The sequence below is a fragment of the Rhineura floridana genome, chromosome 18 (assembly GCF_030035675.1).
Source record: "Rhineura floridana isolate rRhiFlo1 chromosome 18, rRhiFlo1.hap2, whole genome shotgun sequence".
In the NCBI taxonomy this organism is placed as follows: Eukaryota; Metazoa; Chordata; class Lepidosauria; order Squamata; family Rhineuridae; genus Rhineura; species Rhineura floridana.
Window position 1 is genome coordinate 1,629,761 of NC_084497.1, and position 15,622 is coordinate 1,645,382.

General features: G+C 50.8%; 1 protein-coding gene across 6 annotated transcripts in view; it reads left to right on the forward strand.

The window, feature by feature from the left end:
* RFX2 (regulatory factor X2) overlaps positions 1–13,781 on the forward strand; it is a 76,639-nt gene extending 62,858 nt beyond the window's left edge. For all 6 annotated transcript variants that reach the window (XM_061600535.1, XM_061600538.1, XM_061600537.1 and 3 more), the window contains 13 exons: positions 355–429; positions 2,977–3,158; positions 4,147–4,266; positions 4,554–4,669; positions 5,751–5,869; positions 6,033–6,145; positions 6,349–6,500; positions 7,507–7,604; positions 9,427–9,576; positions 10,308–10,516; positions 11,608–11,761; positions 13,153–13,195; positions 13,297–13,781. In XM_061600535.1, coding sequence (XP_061456519.1) covers positions 355–429; positions 2,977–3,158; positions 4,147–4,266; positions 4,554–4,669; positions 5,751–5,869; positions 6,033–6,145; positions 6,349–6,500; positions 7,507–7,604; positions 9,427–9,576; positions 10,308–10,516; positions 11,608–11,761; positions 13,153–13,195; positions 13,297–13,406 — 1,641 coding nt within the window. In that variant the 3' untranslated portion in view covers positions 13,407–13,781. The remainder of the gene's footprint in view (positions 1–354; positions 430–2,976; positions 3,159–4,146; positions 4,267–4,553; positions 4,670–5,750; positions 5,870–6,032; positions 6,146–6,348; positions 6,501–7,506; positions 7,605–9,426; positions 9,577–10,307; positions 10,517–11,607; positions 11,762–13,152; positions 13,196–13,296) is intronic.
* The last annotated feature ends 1,841 nt before the right edge of the window (positions 13,782–15,622 follow it).

Genomic DNA, 15,622 nt, shown 5'->3' on the forward strand with positions numbered 1-15,622 from the left:
AATCAATGAGGTATAGAAGCCTGTTATACATACATACATGGATACATGTATGTATGTATTTGCAGCGCAAGGTGTTGCAGCGCAAGGTGGTAAGCAGATGCGCTTCTTTTCTCTTTTGCACCCTCCCCTCCCTGCGCTGAATGGCTTTGCATGCCTTCTCCCACCCCCCCAACACATTTACGTTTTCCTGCATGTCTGTCGCCCCCCAAGTTCCACTTTGCACGTTTGAAGGAAGGGCTTAACCATTACTCGGGCATTAGTTAATGGTGCCATCGTGTCCCTTTGCCTGTTGTGGAGTATCTGATTCCCGTTCTTCATCTCTCTTTGGCCTGCTGCCCCCGTTTTCTTTTCCAGCTTGAAATGGCGATTGAAAACCTCCAAAAAGCCGAAGGCATATCGTCGCACAAAAGCAGCTTGCTGAACAGCCATGTAAGTTTACGCTCCCGTCCGCCCGCTCATCCCTACTCCCGACGCTCTGTGCATCCGCAGTGCCTGGTGGCGTCTCCAATCTCAGTGGGGCAGCGGAATCCGCTCTGGGTTTTAGGTCCGGCTTTCAGGGAGTGTCCAAGGCTCTGAGCCTATTTTTGGATTGGAGTTCATCACCTCGGACAGCTCCTTGAAAGAACCCAAAGAGGATTCCACCGCCCCACCAACATCGGAGCCACTGGCCTCCGCTGGAGCCTGGTCTTTGGCCTTTGCACGCTGCCTCCGTCTCTTGGAGAACTCCCATTTTCCTGCAGCTAAAAGCAGCCAAGCCTTGCAGGGTGCCTGAGAAAGCAAACACATTTTCTTGTTGTGGGCAGGAGCCATCCTCAGCCCTGAATGTCAGTCCAGTCAGTCCTTGCCTTTAAGGTGCCAAATGACAGGGCTCTTTTGATCCGAGTCTGCCAATGAATGTGTGGGGCGAGCTCAGAGGGGGACCACTAGGCACGGTGGCGGAGAGGGTCATACGTGGACAGAAAGGGCCCCCTGTCCACTAGAATGTTCCCCTGTCACAAGCCCTACTGAAATGGAACACAGAAAATAGCACCCCATAGCACATGCGCACACACAGTACAGTTCAAAATGGATCTGTCAGTGCACGCGTTGCTTTCATGCACAAGTGAGCACACACACACACGCAGGCTCTACAACCCCAAAATGCAGTCAGCCACCTAAAAATGCCACCTTAAGTGCACAATCCAGGATTATCGTAGCACAGGCAAAATGCAAACCTCAGCCCTCTGTGCACCAACCACCTGTGGGTGCGACATATAAAGGCGCTTCTTTCTGGTCGGCTGTTGCTTCCAGAAATGCGTTCTGTATCCGCAGCATTTTCCGTCTTCAGTTGCAGCAGACTTCCTCTGCCTTCCTCTCCTCTCGCTCCTTGCTACGTTAACTGCATGTGCCTAGTCCTTAATAAATCTCTTCTTCGATTCCCTAATTTATTTGCAGGGGGACAGGAAAGAAGGAAGGGGGGCAAGTAATGCACCGGGGGTGTGACAAGGGGAAGCAGTGTTTTTAGAAGCAGTTTTTAGAATGCTTTTAATTGGTTTCAGAATTTATTTTTAAAGAAAAATGTTTTATCATTGATGCATCTGCCGCCCTGAGCCCGGTGGTGGCTGGTGGCTACATGTCATTGGATCAGTGGAATCTGCTCCAGGCTTTACCTCCAAGGAGCTGTCCAAGGTGCTGAAACCTGGTTCAGCACCTTGGACAGCTCGTTGAAAGGCCAGACTAAAACCCGAAGCTGATTTTGATGCCCCACTGACATGGACCCACCAGTGGCTGCTGCCTGGACTCCTTCTGGCGAAAGGGCAGAATGGAAATGGAATGAATTGATATGTAAATAATCAAAGAGCTGAAATATATGTGGTCCATGTGTTAATACACAACTAATCCAATCTGAACTTAACACCTGTCTGAAGCAAGCAAGCCTGGCCAGACCAAAAAGGTGGAAAATCACAAGATGCCGGCAGAGAATTAATTTGAAAAAGACGTCGTATACTTACTCAAATCAAAGTGAGGAAACGTACTGCAGGAATCTCTGGGAATACGTTCAATTTTTTCTTAAAATGCTTCAAATGACCAACTGAGAAGGCACCCGATTATAAAGCATGCAAAAAAAAAAAAAAATCATAGCCAGGTGTTGTTAATTCAAATGAAGTTATCAACATTTTTTTCCCCCTTCTGATAAACATGACCTTGCAAAAAGAAGGAACATCTCCAAATCCCATCTTTCATCTCTCATGAGAACGATGGATATGACTAACTTAGGCTCATGAACTCCAATGGCTCAGCTCTGAGTAGAGCTGACTTGCATACCCCCCCCCCCGGTATCCTAATGATGCCTTTTGGAGCATCGATAAGGCATTTGGTTCCTGTGTCTTAATAGCTCCGGAAATGTGTTGAAGCTCTGGGATGCAATTCACGTTAATGTCAATGTTTTATGGTTCTGATGGCTTTTGGTTTTTATCGAAAGGCAGTTATATGGCAACTTAGGCTACTGGGACGGCCTAACAGCTGCCTGTCGGGGGTGCTTTAAGTGGATTCCTTCCTTGAGCAGGGGGTTGGACTTGATGGCCTTATGGGACCCTTCCAACTCTACTTTTGGAAGATTCTCTGAATAATTTCAGGAAAAGGGGGACAGGCCTTTCATGCATTAGCTATAACGGACGTTTTGGGGTTGTAGTCAACGGAGTCCTAATCGGAGAAGACCCGTTGAAATGAATGGACCTAAATTAGTCGTGTCCATTGGCTTTGCTGGGTCTACTCTGAGTAGAGCTAGCGTGGCGTACTGCCCCTTTGCCTTTTCTGGGTTGGTTTAATAGTCAGGAAATAGGCTATTTGGTGTGGGGGGGCTTCCTTTACATCCACCTGGGAGTGCCTGAGGTGTGCAAATGAACAGGACCCCCCCCCCGCAAAGGCAACATTCTCTTGAATAATTCTTTCCTCCTCATTTCCCGCGCTCTGTTCTCTCTTTTTTTTAATCCGCAGCTGCAGTGGCTGCTGGACAACTACGAGACGGCCGAAGGCGTCAGCCTCCCCCGCAGCTCCCTCTACAGCCATTACTTGTGCCACTGCCAAGAGCACAAGCTGGACCCGGTGAACGCCGCCTCCTTCGGCAAGCTGATCCGTTCTGTTTTCATGGGGCTGAGGACGCGTCGGCTTGGGACGAGGTCTGCAGAGAGAGGGGAGGGGTGTTTTGGAGGGTGGGGGGGTTAAGACACATACACACACACCATTTTGCTAGGTTTAATCCCAGGCAACTCTCAGTAGGCCGGAAAGCTGGAGAGCAGCTGCCAGTCAGTGTTTACAGTACTAAGCTAGATAGACCAATCATCTTACTAGATAGAAAGAAGCTTCCTCTGATCCCATTACAATCAGCCTTTTCTTCAGCTGCTGGTCAGTGTTGACAATATGGAGCTAGACGGACCAATGGTCTGACTAGGTCTTTCTTCAAAACCCTGAGGACTGGAACCTTACTTTGTTTTTAGGGGAAGGGGGTGGAGCACATGCTTTGCATGGCCAAGGCCCCAGGATCAACCCCCAGCGTCTCTAGATAGGGCTGGGAAATACCCCCATCCCCATGTGTTTTAGATCCTCGGAGAGCTGCTGCCAGTCAGTGTACACAATAGTGAGCTAGATGGTCCAATATGCTGACAGCAGAAGGCAGCTCCCTCGGATCCCATTAAAACCAGCCTTTTATTCAGAATGTTGAAGGGAGGGACCATGGCTCAAAGGTTAGAGCCTAAGGAGCCTCAGTGGTTAGTCCCTAAGGAAGTGACCATGGCTCAGTGGTTACAGCAGCTGCTTTGCATATATAAGGTTCCTGGTTCAATTCCAGGCATCTCCAGGTAGGGCTGGGAGACTCCTCCTGTTTGAAATCCTGCAGCACTGCTGCCAGTCAGTGTAGACAATACTAGGCTAGACAGAACAAATGGAACCCAGTTAGTGTTGCCTTGCGACCTGTTGAGTATGGGTGTGTGGTAAGGCGGAGCACAGCTCTGTCCACTGGTGGCACCAGTGTTGTGGAACGCCCTCGCTGCTGAAATTCAGGAGGGCCTACCTGTATTGGCATGGTGCTGGCTGTCCTGGCTGGATTGTTGTTTTAGCAGGCTTGTCTATTGTTGAATTCACTGGTTTATTGATTTATTTAACACCCAGGGGAAATTCCAAATACCATTACTATGGCATCCGTCTCAAGCCAGACTCCCCGCTCAATCGCTTGCAGGAAGATGCTCAGTTTATGGCCATGAGGCAGCAACCAGTCCACCAGAAGCAAAGGTACAAGCCCAGGCTGTTGGGTATAGGAGTGCAAAACCTCGCTTGCATGCATTTTTTTTTTAAAAAAGTTTTAAAAATAACAGCAAGTTGCTAGTCCATAACAGCAGGTTGCTAGTCCTCAAGGAATTGTGGGGACATGTGACCAAGACTCAGCCCTTATCTGCACTTTACATTTAAAGCAGTATTACACCCCTTTAAACAGTCACTGCTTTCCTCCTCCCCAAAGAATTCTGGGAACTGAACTGCATGCAAGCTGACGTTGGCTGTTTCGTCCACCCCTCCTGCAGGTACAGACCTTCCCAGAAGATGGAGGGCATGGCCGAGGGTGGTTCAAACAGCAGCCTCCACACCACGCCCGAGCAGTCTGTTGCTGCCCAGAGCCAGCATCACCAGCAGTTCATCGGTGAGAAACTGTGATGGGTAACGATAATGTGCCTACAGCGAAATGTTGCAGCGCATTCTAACCTGTTCAGAGCAGCCGGCCAGCCATGCCCCTCTTCCAAGACATTCCATTCCTCCACCACCAGCCACTCAGCGTTCCAGGGCCAGTGAGCCGGCTCAGTCCTCACTGTGTATTTTGGGGGGAGTGCCCCTCCCTTATATAGATATAGATACTTGTATTTCTGTAAGCTGTGAGCTTCCCTCGAACCTGCTAATAAGGATTCACATGCAGAGAATGAATCCCCTGTTTGTATATACTTGGGAGGAGGACCTTTTGGCCCTCTGGATGTTGCTGGACTACAACTCCCATCATCCCTGGCCACTGGCCATGCATGCTGGGGCTGATGGGAGTTGTTGTTCAGCAACATCTGGAGGGACAAAGGTTCCCAACATAAGCGTCAGATGGACCAACGGTATAAAGTAGCTTCCCACTTTGCTGTTTGAATCCACCCTTTATTCAGAACCTTGGGGACTGGAATCTTATTTTATTTGGGGGGAAACTGCCAGCGATTTGCATGCAAAAGGTCCCAGGTTTAATCCTAGCTTAGAGCTGGGAAACACTTCTGTCAGAAAACTAAGAGAGTCACTCCCAGCCAGCGCAGTGATAGATGGAATGACTTAATACAACTTCGGCTTTTGTTCTGTCAGCACTTTGCTCCTAGCCATGAGGACTGGAATCTTACTTTATCTCTAGGGGAAGGGCTGTAGCCCAGTGGCACAGTACCTGGTTTGCATGCAAAGCTTCCAGGGTCAATCCCCAGCGTCTCCCCTGGGAAGGACTCCCTGCCAGTAACCATGGAGAGTCGCTACCAGTCAGGCCGGATGACCCAACAGTCTGACTCCGTTTAAGGCAAAGGAGCGTCAGATGGAAACGAGCACTCCACGCCTGTGAGGAATTTGAACCTCCAGGTTTTCGGGGCTTGACTTGCATCCTCCTTTCTCACGACACTTTTCCTTGAGTTTCGATTGCTCGTTTTGACATGGCAGATTACCTGAAAAAGGTCTTGCCCGGATTTCTTTCCTCTTTTTTCCTTTCCTCACAGATGTCACCCGCGGCCTTGCTGAATTCCCATCCCTGGACCTGGAAAACCACCTCCTCCAGGAGGGAATCGACGTGAACGACCTCAAGGCTCTCCAGGTCTTCTACCGGCAGCACTGCGAGGTGATCCTAGAAAGCGGGGCACCAGCCGCCTGAAGGCGCACGGGTTGCCTCGTCGGCATCCGGCCAAGGAACCCCGTGAACTTCTGCTTCCCCGGTTCCCTGGGAGGTAAGCCGTGGTGTCTAAAGCTCCCTGGAGGATCTGACGCGGCATCTCTCTCCTCAGGCCAACGTAGAAGTCGTCATGACCCTTCAGTTCCCTTACATTGAGAAGCTGTGGCAGTCCTTCTGGAACTCCGAGCCTCACGCCAGCGAAGCCTCTGCTGCTCTTCCTTCCAGGTAAAACGGTTAGCGGGTTGACACTGTGCCCGACCTCCACCCCCCTCACCCAACTAATCATGTCATCACGGCTTCAGGTGACGGATAAGCGGGCACTCCCGCCCACCTGCCAAAGCTGACCCACAGAGGGCAGGGAGGGGGGAGCACCAGCGCTGTCCTGTCTCCCCTCAGTCCCCTCTTCCCCCTTGTCCCTCCCTCTGCAGCGAAGAGCCGTGTGAGGCCCTCATCCCAAGGCACAAGCTGGTGGCCATGTGCAAGTATGACCCCATCATGAAATGGATGCGGAGCTGCGACCACGTCTTGTACCAGACCCTGGTGGAGATCCTCATCCCAGATGTTCTCCGGCCTGTGCCCAGTGAGTGCAGAGGGAGCAGAGCGTGGCTCTCTCTTTCTCGGTCGGTCTGTCTGTCTCTATTATTGTTATTGCTATATTTATTTATTTATTGAATTTATATCCTGAAGGGGCCCACTCTGTGCAAGCAATCGGTGGCTTTTTAGTTTCCGGAGCCATAGCCCTTCAATTCAGGACCATGAGGACTAGGATCATGCTATATTTTTTTTGTTGGGGGTGGGAGGGAGAAGCTCAGTGGTGGAGTACCTGCTTTGCATGCAGAAGGTCCCTGGCATTTCCTGGTACGCTCGGAGCTGGGGGGGCGGAACTCCTGTCTGGAGTGCTGCTGCCAATCAGAGTAGGCCATACCAAGCTAGGTGGGCCCAAGGGTCTCACTTGGTATATAAGACAGCACCTGCATGATCTCAGTTGCGGCAGTCTGGCTTCCATTTTTTTATCCCCCGCCAGTCGTTGATCTTCTACAAATTAAAATTAATCAGACAAAGCCCATTTGCTTTACCATATAAAAATTCCAACTGCATTTAAAGCACATGGTTTCCCCAAAGAGCTCTGGGAACTGTAGTTTGTGAAGGGTGCTGGGAATTGAAGCTCTGTGCCAGGTCCCAGGATTCTTTTTTTTGAGGGGGGGGAAAGAGAAATGTGCTTTAAATGTATGATGTGGGCACACCCAGAGAGAGAGAAAAAATACAGAATGCAATGAACATTTTCCCAGTTAAGCAGTTAAGAGCCAGTGTAGCGTAGTGGTTAAAGCATCAGAATATGCCGTGGAAGAAGACGGTTTCAAATCCCCTGTTGGCCATGAAGGTCCCTGGGTGACCTTGGGCCAGTAATTGTCTCTCAGCCTAACCTACCTCACAGGGTTGTTGTGAGGACAGCATCTGGAGAACCTTGTTTGTATGCCACCTTGAGCTCCTCAGAGGAAAGGTGGGATGGAAATGCTTATGAATTAATAAATTAAACAAAGTCTGGCAAGGCTGTGCTCTCTACATCCAGTTTTGCCCCTTGGCAGGCACTTTGACCCAGGCCATCCGCAACTTCGCCAAGAGTTTGGAAGGGTGGCTCATAAACGCCATGAGCGAGTTCCCCCAGCAGATTGTCCAGACCAAGGTAAGTGACAAGGGCTCCTTGACAGAGGCGTGTGGAAGGCAACCTTCCTTCCTTATGGATAGTTTGGGACACCTGCAACCTATTGGCCTGGCCTCAGTTATCCATGTTCTGGCAAACCTCCAGGCTGGACTACTGCAATGCGCTGTATGTGGGGCTGCCCTTTGAAGACTGTTCGGAAAGTGCAGGTAGCGCAGAATGCGGCTGCTGGATCGCTAACTGGCCCCGGGCGTCATGATATGCCTTGCTATGCCAACTGTGCCGGCTCCTGGTCCCGCAGCCACAGAGTTGGTTTTGACTGTTTTAAAGCCCAGGTGCAGCCCTACCATTTGGCAGAGTGAGGTGCCTGCCTCAGGTGGTGGACAGAACATGCATGGATAATCCTGAGCCCCTTAAGCTAGCCCGCCTCCCTCCAGATGTGGTGAAGAAGGAGATTCATCTTCCAGTCCAAGTGGCTTCTGAATTGGGAAGTGGAGCCGTTAGCAATGGGGTATTTGAACTACCCCTTAAATCTACCTTTACACTAAGATCTCTAGTGGAGCCCCTCCCTCCCCCAAACATCTGACTCCTGGGGGGGGCTTTTTGGTGGCAGAATCCCCTAGAGAGAGTCACTTGCCACCCTGATGTATTGCCCTTCTGATGCCAGGCAGAGACCTTCTCAATCTTAATCTTGCTGCCTGTCGTAGGTGCGCTTAAAGGACCTTTATAGTAAAGCAGGAGGTTACCTGATGGCAGTTCACCAGATAGGAAAGTGAATAAGTAGCCAAGGTGGGTAGCTTCCTGGTCTGCTGGGTGGTAAAGAACATCAGGATTTCCCCTCCGGATCAGGGCAATGGCCTCTCTAGTCCAGGACTGGAGCCAGTTGCTCACTGGGACCTATCCATGGTTCTGAAATGCCCTGGAGCAACTTGCTCATTAGGAGCTATCCATGGTCCTGAAACATCTAACCTGCCTTGCCCCATGAGCTCCTCCAACTACACCAGAACAGAACATAAGAACGGCCCGGCAAGATCAGGACCATCTTGTCCAGTATCCCGTTCTCATGGTGACCAGACAGATTCTCCTTAGGAGAAGCCTGCAAGTAAGACCTAAGCACAACAGCGCTCTCCCCTCCTGCAGTTTCCAGCTGCTGGTTACCTCCCACCTATCCTAGGATCTGTCCCTCATCCCAACCCCCACCCTTTCAGGCAGTTAAATTCTGTATCCCCCCCCCCAAAGCTGACATAATGTCCAGGTTTATTAGACTAAGGGTGACTAATGGTTTATTACAATGTTATTGGACTCAAGCTCCCATCAGTTCTGGTCAGCGCAGCCCATATGAATTGGTCCCCGGCAGAATCTGGGGGCCTGCAGGTTCCCCGGCCTTGCCTTCAACAAAACAGGCACAAAATTGCTCTTGTCCCCCTCTCCCCTCTTCCTTGTTTTATTTACTTATTGAAGTATTTATAACCTGCACTTTCATATGTCAGGGTAGTATACAACATGCAAAATTCTAATTAGAAGCTATGAAAGCAGCTATAAACAACATAATTAGAAAATCAGTAAGGCATCAGTAAATGCGGGTTGGTTAAACAGAGAGATCGATGTTGTGAAGGCTTGTCTGTAAGCAGAAGACTCCTAAGACAAGGCACAAACCTCTTTCTACTGGAAGCTCCTTGAGGGCAGGGACCTGTCCGGGTTTTTTTCTTGACCGCATTTCGTAAAATGTAGGACCTCGCGGGGACAGGGAGGGAAGGAAGCATGACTGACGGTTCATCCACACTCCACTTCACATTCTCAGAGTTTTGGCCTCACTTTCTCTTCTTTCCCACCCGGGGCACGTCAGGTGGGCGTGGTGAGTGCCTTCGCACAGACGCTCCGCCGGTACACATCTCTCAACCACCTGGCCCAGGCAGCCCGTGCCGTCCTCCAAAATACCTCGCAAATCAACCAGATGCTGAGCGACCTCAACCGGGTGGATTTCACTAACGTCCAGGTGAGCCCAAGCCATTTCCCTGTGAGAGGCAGCCATGCTGAGTGGTGTCTTCTGGGAAATTTTTTAGCTTTCTAAAGCTGCATTTCCTGAATTTGGGGAGGGCAGAGGGTGCAACCCCCCCCCAATCTCCACCTGACCCCTAATACATTTTTAGCTGCTCGAAATGTTTTTAAATGTTTTATAAATGTTTTTACTTTAACTTGTATTATGTTAGCGTTTTGATGCTTGCCGCCCTGGGCTCCCTTGGGTGGAAGAGTGGGATCCAAATTTAATAAATGCTAAACTGTTCCACAGTTAACAGAGGTTCTCACGTAGGGTTGGCTTCAGGCTGATGCCAGGGGTGGTTGGGAATCTGCAGATTGGGCTTCGTTCATTCGCTTGATAGTCATGATATGGAAACTCCCCTAAAGACCCAGGCGGGCAAATGGTGGATTTATCTTTAAATCTTTAGCTTTAGCTGAAAAAAAGCAGCTCAAAAGTGGCCTGATCTCAGAAACTTAATGAGGCACATCTGAACAGACCTGCGCTCAAAATGGCCAGAAGACCTCTGTGAACAATTTCAGATAGGATTTTTAAAACGTGCTTTCTGTTATATATTTATTTATTCATTAAATGTATATCCCGGCTCTTAAGGAGCCCAGGGTGGCAAATGGCAAGTGCTGGCAGAGTCAGAGCATGGGTTGCGTGCTCCTGACGTGCGTCTGCGTGCCCCTCTCTCCCTCCCTGGCCAGGAGCAAGCTTCGTGGGTGTGCCAGTGCGAGGAGGGCCTGGTGCAGAAGTTGGAGCAGGATTTCAAGCTGACCCTCCAGCGTCAGAGCTCTTTGGACCAGTGGGCCAGCTGGCTCGACAACGTGGTGACCCACGTCCTGAAGCACCACGAGGGAGGGGCCGACTTCCCGAAGGCGGCCAGGCAGTTCTTGCTGAAGTGGTCCTTCTACAGGTAAGCCCTGCACAGGTGTCTCTGTTGCCAGATACCGTAAAAGAACAAGGAAATATAAGCCCAACCTCCAGAAATGAATAACCATACAAAATTGGGTTTGTATGTTTAGAGCCACACCATACATTTATACCACTTTGATTCCACTTTAAGCAGTCACGGCTTCCCCTGCAGCCCCAAAGAAAATGGAATGTAGTTTGTGATGGGTGCTGAGATTTATGAAGAGACTTCTGTTGCCCTCACAGAGCTACATTTCCCAGAGTGGTTTAATGGTCAGACCCTCTTTCCCAGGGAATTCTGGGAGTTGTAGCTGTGAGGGGAATAGGGGGTCTCCTAACAACTCTCAGCACCCTTAGCAAACTACACTTCCCAGGATTCTTTGGGGGAAGCCATGGCTGTTTAAAGTGGAATCATAGAACAACAACTGCGTGGTGTGAATGTGGCCTAAGTTTAGAAAATACAATGTCAAAATAAATAAACAACACAAAAAGAATATTCAACTTCAATCTTCTCAGACAAATAGTATGTGTATAAAAATACAGAAAACCGATACACCAATGGGAAAACATTTTTAAAATCCCATTGTTATGAACATACATGTGGAATTACATCCAAATAACAGCTGATGCAACCAGCGACAGTGGGACAAGCCACGTCTTGTGCGACAAACAGTCATGTTGTGGACCAGTTGCGTTTTCTTTGGTGGCCAATACGTGCTCCAATCTTGCCGCTACGCTGGTGTACCGATAAGTTGTCTTCTCCCAAGAATATATTTATTCTCTTTGATGAACCTTGAGTTGTGATTATATGGATTGCCCGATCATTCCTGACATCAGGGCTTTCTCCAGGATAGCAATAAATTCCTGCAAAGGTCAGCCAGACCATTGCCACCCTCGTTTAAATTGGGACGGGTTCTTCCTGTTCTCCCTGGTTTTTTCCTGTCTGCTGAGAAGTTGCACCCTCTTCTGCGCAACCGGTCCTGACCTATCCCCTTTCATAGTCATCTGCCTGTCCTTTGTGCAGCAACAAACCCCATAAGTTCATTCTGCGCAGTGCTGAAAAGCTTGTGTCTTTCTCCTGTTCCCCACTGACAGCTCCATGGTGATTCGCGACCTCACTTTGCGCAGCGCCGCCAGCTTTGGCTCCTTCCACCTGATCCGCCTCCTCTACGACGAATACATGTTTTACCTGGTGGAGCACCGCGTCGCCCAAGCCACGGGGGAGACGCCCATTGCTGTGATGGGAGAGGTGAGGGCCAATTACAGCCAGGTCCGGCCCCTGCGCGAAAGCCGATCCGGCAGCCTTGCAGCAAGGGGTTCCCAAACTGTGGTCCACGACCTTTGTTGAGGTGGTCCGTGGCATGGTCTGTAAAGGACGCTTGCAACGTGAATTTTCTAGAACTGCATGAGCGAGAAAATGCAATGTGAGAAAAGGAGCAATCAAAAATGCAATTAAAAATCACACAGCGTCTGGCACAGCGCATTACAATTGCTGCAACAAGTGGGGGGGGGAATCAAGCTGTACTCAAATGCATTCTTGCGTCTGTTAACTTCAGTGGGTCTACTCTGACTAGGACTAGTGCTCCATACCTCCCATTCAATGGTCCACAAAGACCCTTGTCAGTTCCCCGGTGATCCGTGGGAGAAGAAAAGTTTGGAAGCGACTGCTCTGCAAGGCTGTGCCAACCCAGAAGTAGCCTTTCCCCCCCTTTCTGCTATGGGGCTTCATTGCTTGAATGCAGCCAGGTTCAATCCCTGAGCCCTCCAGATACGGCTGGCAATGTTCCCTGCCTGAAACTGTGAAGACAGACGAAAAACAAAGCAAGATCTCTTAAATCCTTCCTCAGTACATCCATTTCAGCCCATACTGAGCTAGAAGGACTAACGGTCTGACTTGGGTTAAAACTGCCCCTTATTTAGAATCATGAGGTCCGGGATCTTTATCTTTAAGGGAAGTGCTGTCGCTCATGACGAAGGTCTCAGGGTTACACCCCCAGCATCTTAGCTCCTGGAGGGCCCCTTGCTTGACAGTGTAATCTAGGGTTCCCAAACTCTCCCACCCACCCACCCACATTGGATCATTTGAAAGTTGCTGAGGGTCTTGCCAGACCACTTAAGGATTTTTCTGCCCGTGGTAGCAATTGTCCTGCGCTGCTGCTAGACACTGTGTGTTTTTTAATTTGTGTTTTTATTCTCGCCTGTTGTTTTTCTCACGTTACAACTTGAATTCTTTAGAATTCATGCTGTGATACAGTAAAATGCCAAAAGAAACAAGAAGAATGTAGTTAAAAGCCAAGGCGGAGCTTCAGCATGTTGGGAGGGCTCTTCTCGTGTCTTCAGATCCACAGACCACTTCAATGAAGCTCACGGGCCGCGTTTTGGGAATCCCCAGTGTGGGCGGCACTGGGAGGCGATGGCTTGGCTTGGAGGCTTCTGAAGTGGGGCGTGGGGAGGCCAAAGACTGCTGGCTAAGGAAGGCCCCGAGGAGCCAAGTGGGGTGAGCAAAATGCTGGCCTTGATAGCATTAAGCAGCTGCAGAGGGTCAAATGCCCAAGGAGTAGTGAGGGGGAGAGGAGCGGAAAGGGGAGGCTCTGAATACTCCCTTCCAGCCAAAGCTAACTCCCCTCTTTTCTGTTCCAGTTCAGCGACCTTGCGTCCATGTCCCCAGCCCTGCTGGATAAAGGTATTTGTTGCCTCTGATCTGCTCCCTCGCTCGCTCCTCCCAGCCTGGACTTGGTGGTTCTGTGCTGAGGCTGTGGCTTGTCTCCTTCTCCCTCCCTGCAGATGACATCAGCGACTTGGGGAGCGAGGCGGAGGGGGATTCCCGATGCTCCGGCGAGCCGCTCGTGAAGCGCGAACGGAACGATCCGGCACCCTCGTTGCAAGAGATCTAGAGTTGGAGCGGAGCAGGAGACGCTCCATCTTGTTCCAACACCGGAACAAGAAGAAAAGGGGGAGAAATTCCCAAAGCTTTCTGGAATCCCAAAGGCTGGATTTCCATCTCCTGCACAATCTGAGTGCCTCTTAGTTCCTCTTTAACACTTACTGGTCTTCACAGACGGGCCAGAGGTGGCTCTGGTGGCTGGGAGAACCCGGTGCAGTTGCTGCAAAGGAGTCAATGGCTGACTGTTTTCTTCAGAGGAGATGCCTGCATCCCTTCCGTGCTGAAAGTGGAACTCTCTCTCTCTCTCTCTGTCTCTCTCTCTGTCTCTCTCTCTGTCTCTCTCTCTCTGTCTGTCTGTCTCTCTCTCTCTCTCTCTCTCTCTCCCTCCCTCCCTCCCTCCCTCCCTCCCCCCCCCGTGCACTCTTGGCCTTAACTGACTTCCTGAGTGGATTGCGGGACGGGTGGGTGATGCAGGGTTGGGGGTGGTTGGCAGCAGCCCCAAACCTGCCCGTCTCTTTCAGGGCTCCCTAGATACCACTGTGATACAGATCCGCTTGGCTCCCTGGAGACCCGTTCCTTTTCGTTGCGCCTTGTGGGGAGGCAGAGATGCGGGAGTGTCTGGGGGGCCCTCTGTGCTTCCCCCTACTTGCCAAATAAATTTACACTGTGGCACAGTCTAATGTGCTTTTTCTCTTAAATTGTTTAGTAGTGGAAGGGTTCCACCTCTCGGCGTGTGCCTGCAGTGACAGTGTTGGAAATGAGACAGACATTGATGTCAAAGGTCTTATAACTGTTAGACCTAAAATAAAATAAGCCCCTGCCCCAAACCAAAGTATATCTCCAGTTGCTCTGGGGAGAAGGGGAGGAGCAAAGCCTGCAAAAGCAGCAAGCACTTTAGAGGAGGAATCAGCAGGCCGTAGATTACCTTTCTGTCACTTGTAACATGTGTTGGTGTTTTAGTCCCAACAAATTTAACTTTAAAAAAAAAAAGCCATTTGCACAGTTGCTAATTGTGTGTCATAACTGGCGTGATGCCAAGAAACTGGATTTTTTAAAAAACAAAACAAGATTTCTTAAATCCTTCCACAATGGAGGCTGGCCCATTAGGGCAAAGCGGGCGCTGCTGTGCCACCCACCTCAGTCTGCCCTCTGCCAGCCCCCATCTGCCTCCTGGCCTTCTTACTGATATCCACCCTAGGGGGTGGCCTTGCCTGCCAGCTTCTTCCTCCTTCGAAGTGTTGCCCCTTGCACAACTCTGCAGGGAGGAGGATGGTTGGTGCCAGGTCCCTGCTGAGGGAGTCCTTATCAGAAGAAGATCAGGAAGCACCAGCCTTAGAGCCAGCCTTCGGTCAGCCTCCACCAGCGGCGTAGCTGTCCAGAGTCTTGGGGAGGGGTCTTAGGCCCTTTACTCTTTGGGGAGCAGGGTCCCAATGTCTCCAGCATCCTGTGAGCCAATCAGCATGAAAGGGGAGTATGTTAGCCACTGAGAAGAGTCTTCCAACATGCTTCCTTGTCCTTTCCTGCTGGTTGGAGCCAATCAGAGTCAAAGGAGGCAGGTCAGCCTCTGGGAAGACTCTTTTCAGTAGCTAACCCTCTCCCCTTTCATGCTGATTGGCTCCTAGGGACGTCTGTTGTTGTGGGAGAAGGCATTAACAAAGATCTCATTCTCAACCCAGCAGCATAAAAATAAAATGAGAGGGTCTGTGGCCGTGAGTAACATGAAGGGCCCTGCACTTCTGAATTTGCCACTGCACTGCTCGGCTCCCCCTGGGGCTGGGGAGGCAGGGTCCTGCAACGAGGCCGTCTGCAGCCAGGGTGAGCGTGGCTGCTGGCATGGAGGCTGAACAGGTCCCAAGCCCAAGAGAGGCGTCTGCTGCAGACCTGGCCCGTCTGGTGAAGTGCCCGACTGCAGACCTGGACTCCTCGGGAGTAAAAGACTGGCTGAGGGTGATGAACAGGAGCCAGCTGAGGCTCAGAGTGTGGTTCCAGCAGCTGCGGCTGAAAAGCCCCAGTGCTGGGCTGGAAGAGCTGCTTGGACAAGGTCCAGGCGCCGGCCCTGATCGCCTGCCGACGCCAGGCCTGCCTCTCCACTTGCCCGGCTTTGCCTATGGACTGCTGCTGCTTTGCCTCTTGCCTCGACCCCCTTGCTGAGGACTCCGGCTTCGGCCCAGGATGCGGCGGTGGTGTGGTTGGCAAGCCTCTTACCGCCTCAGGAGCCTGGAGGGA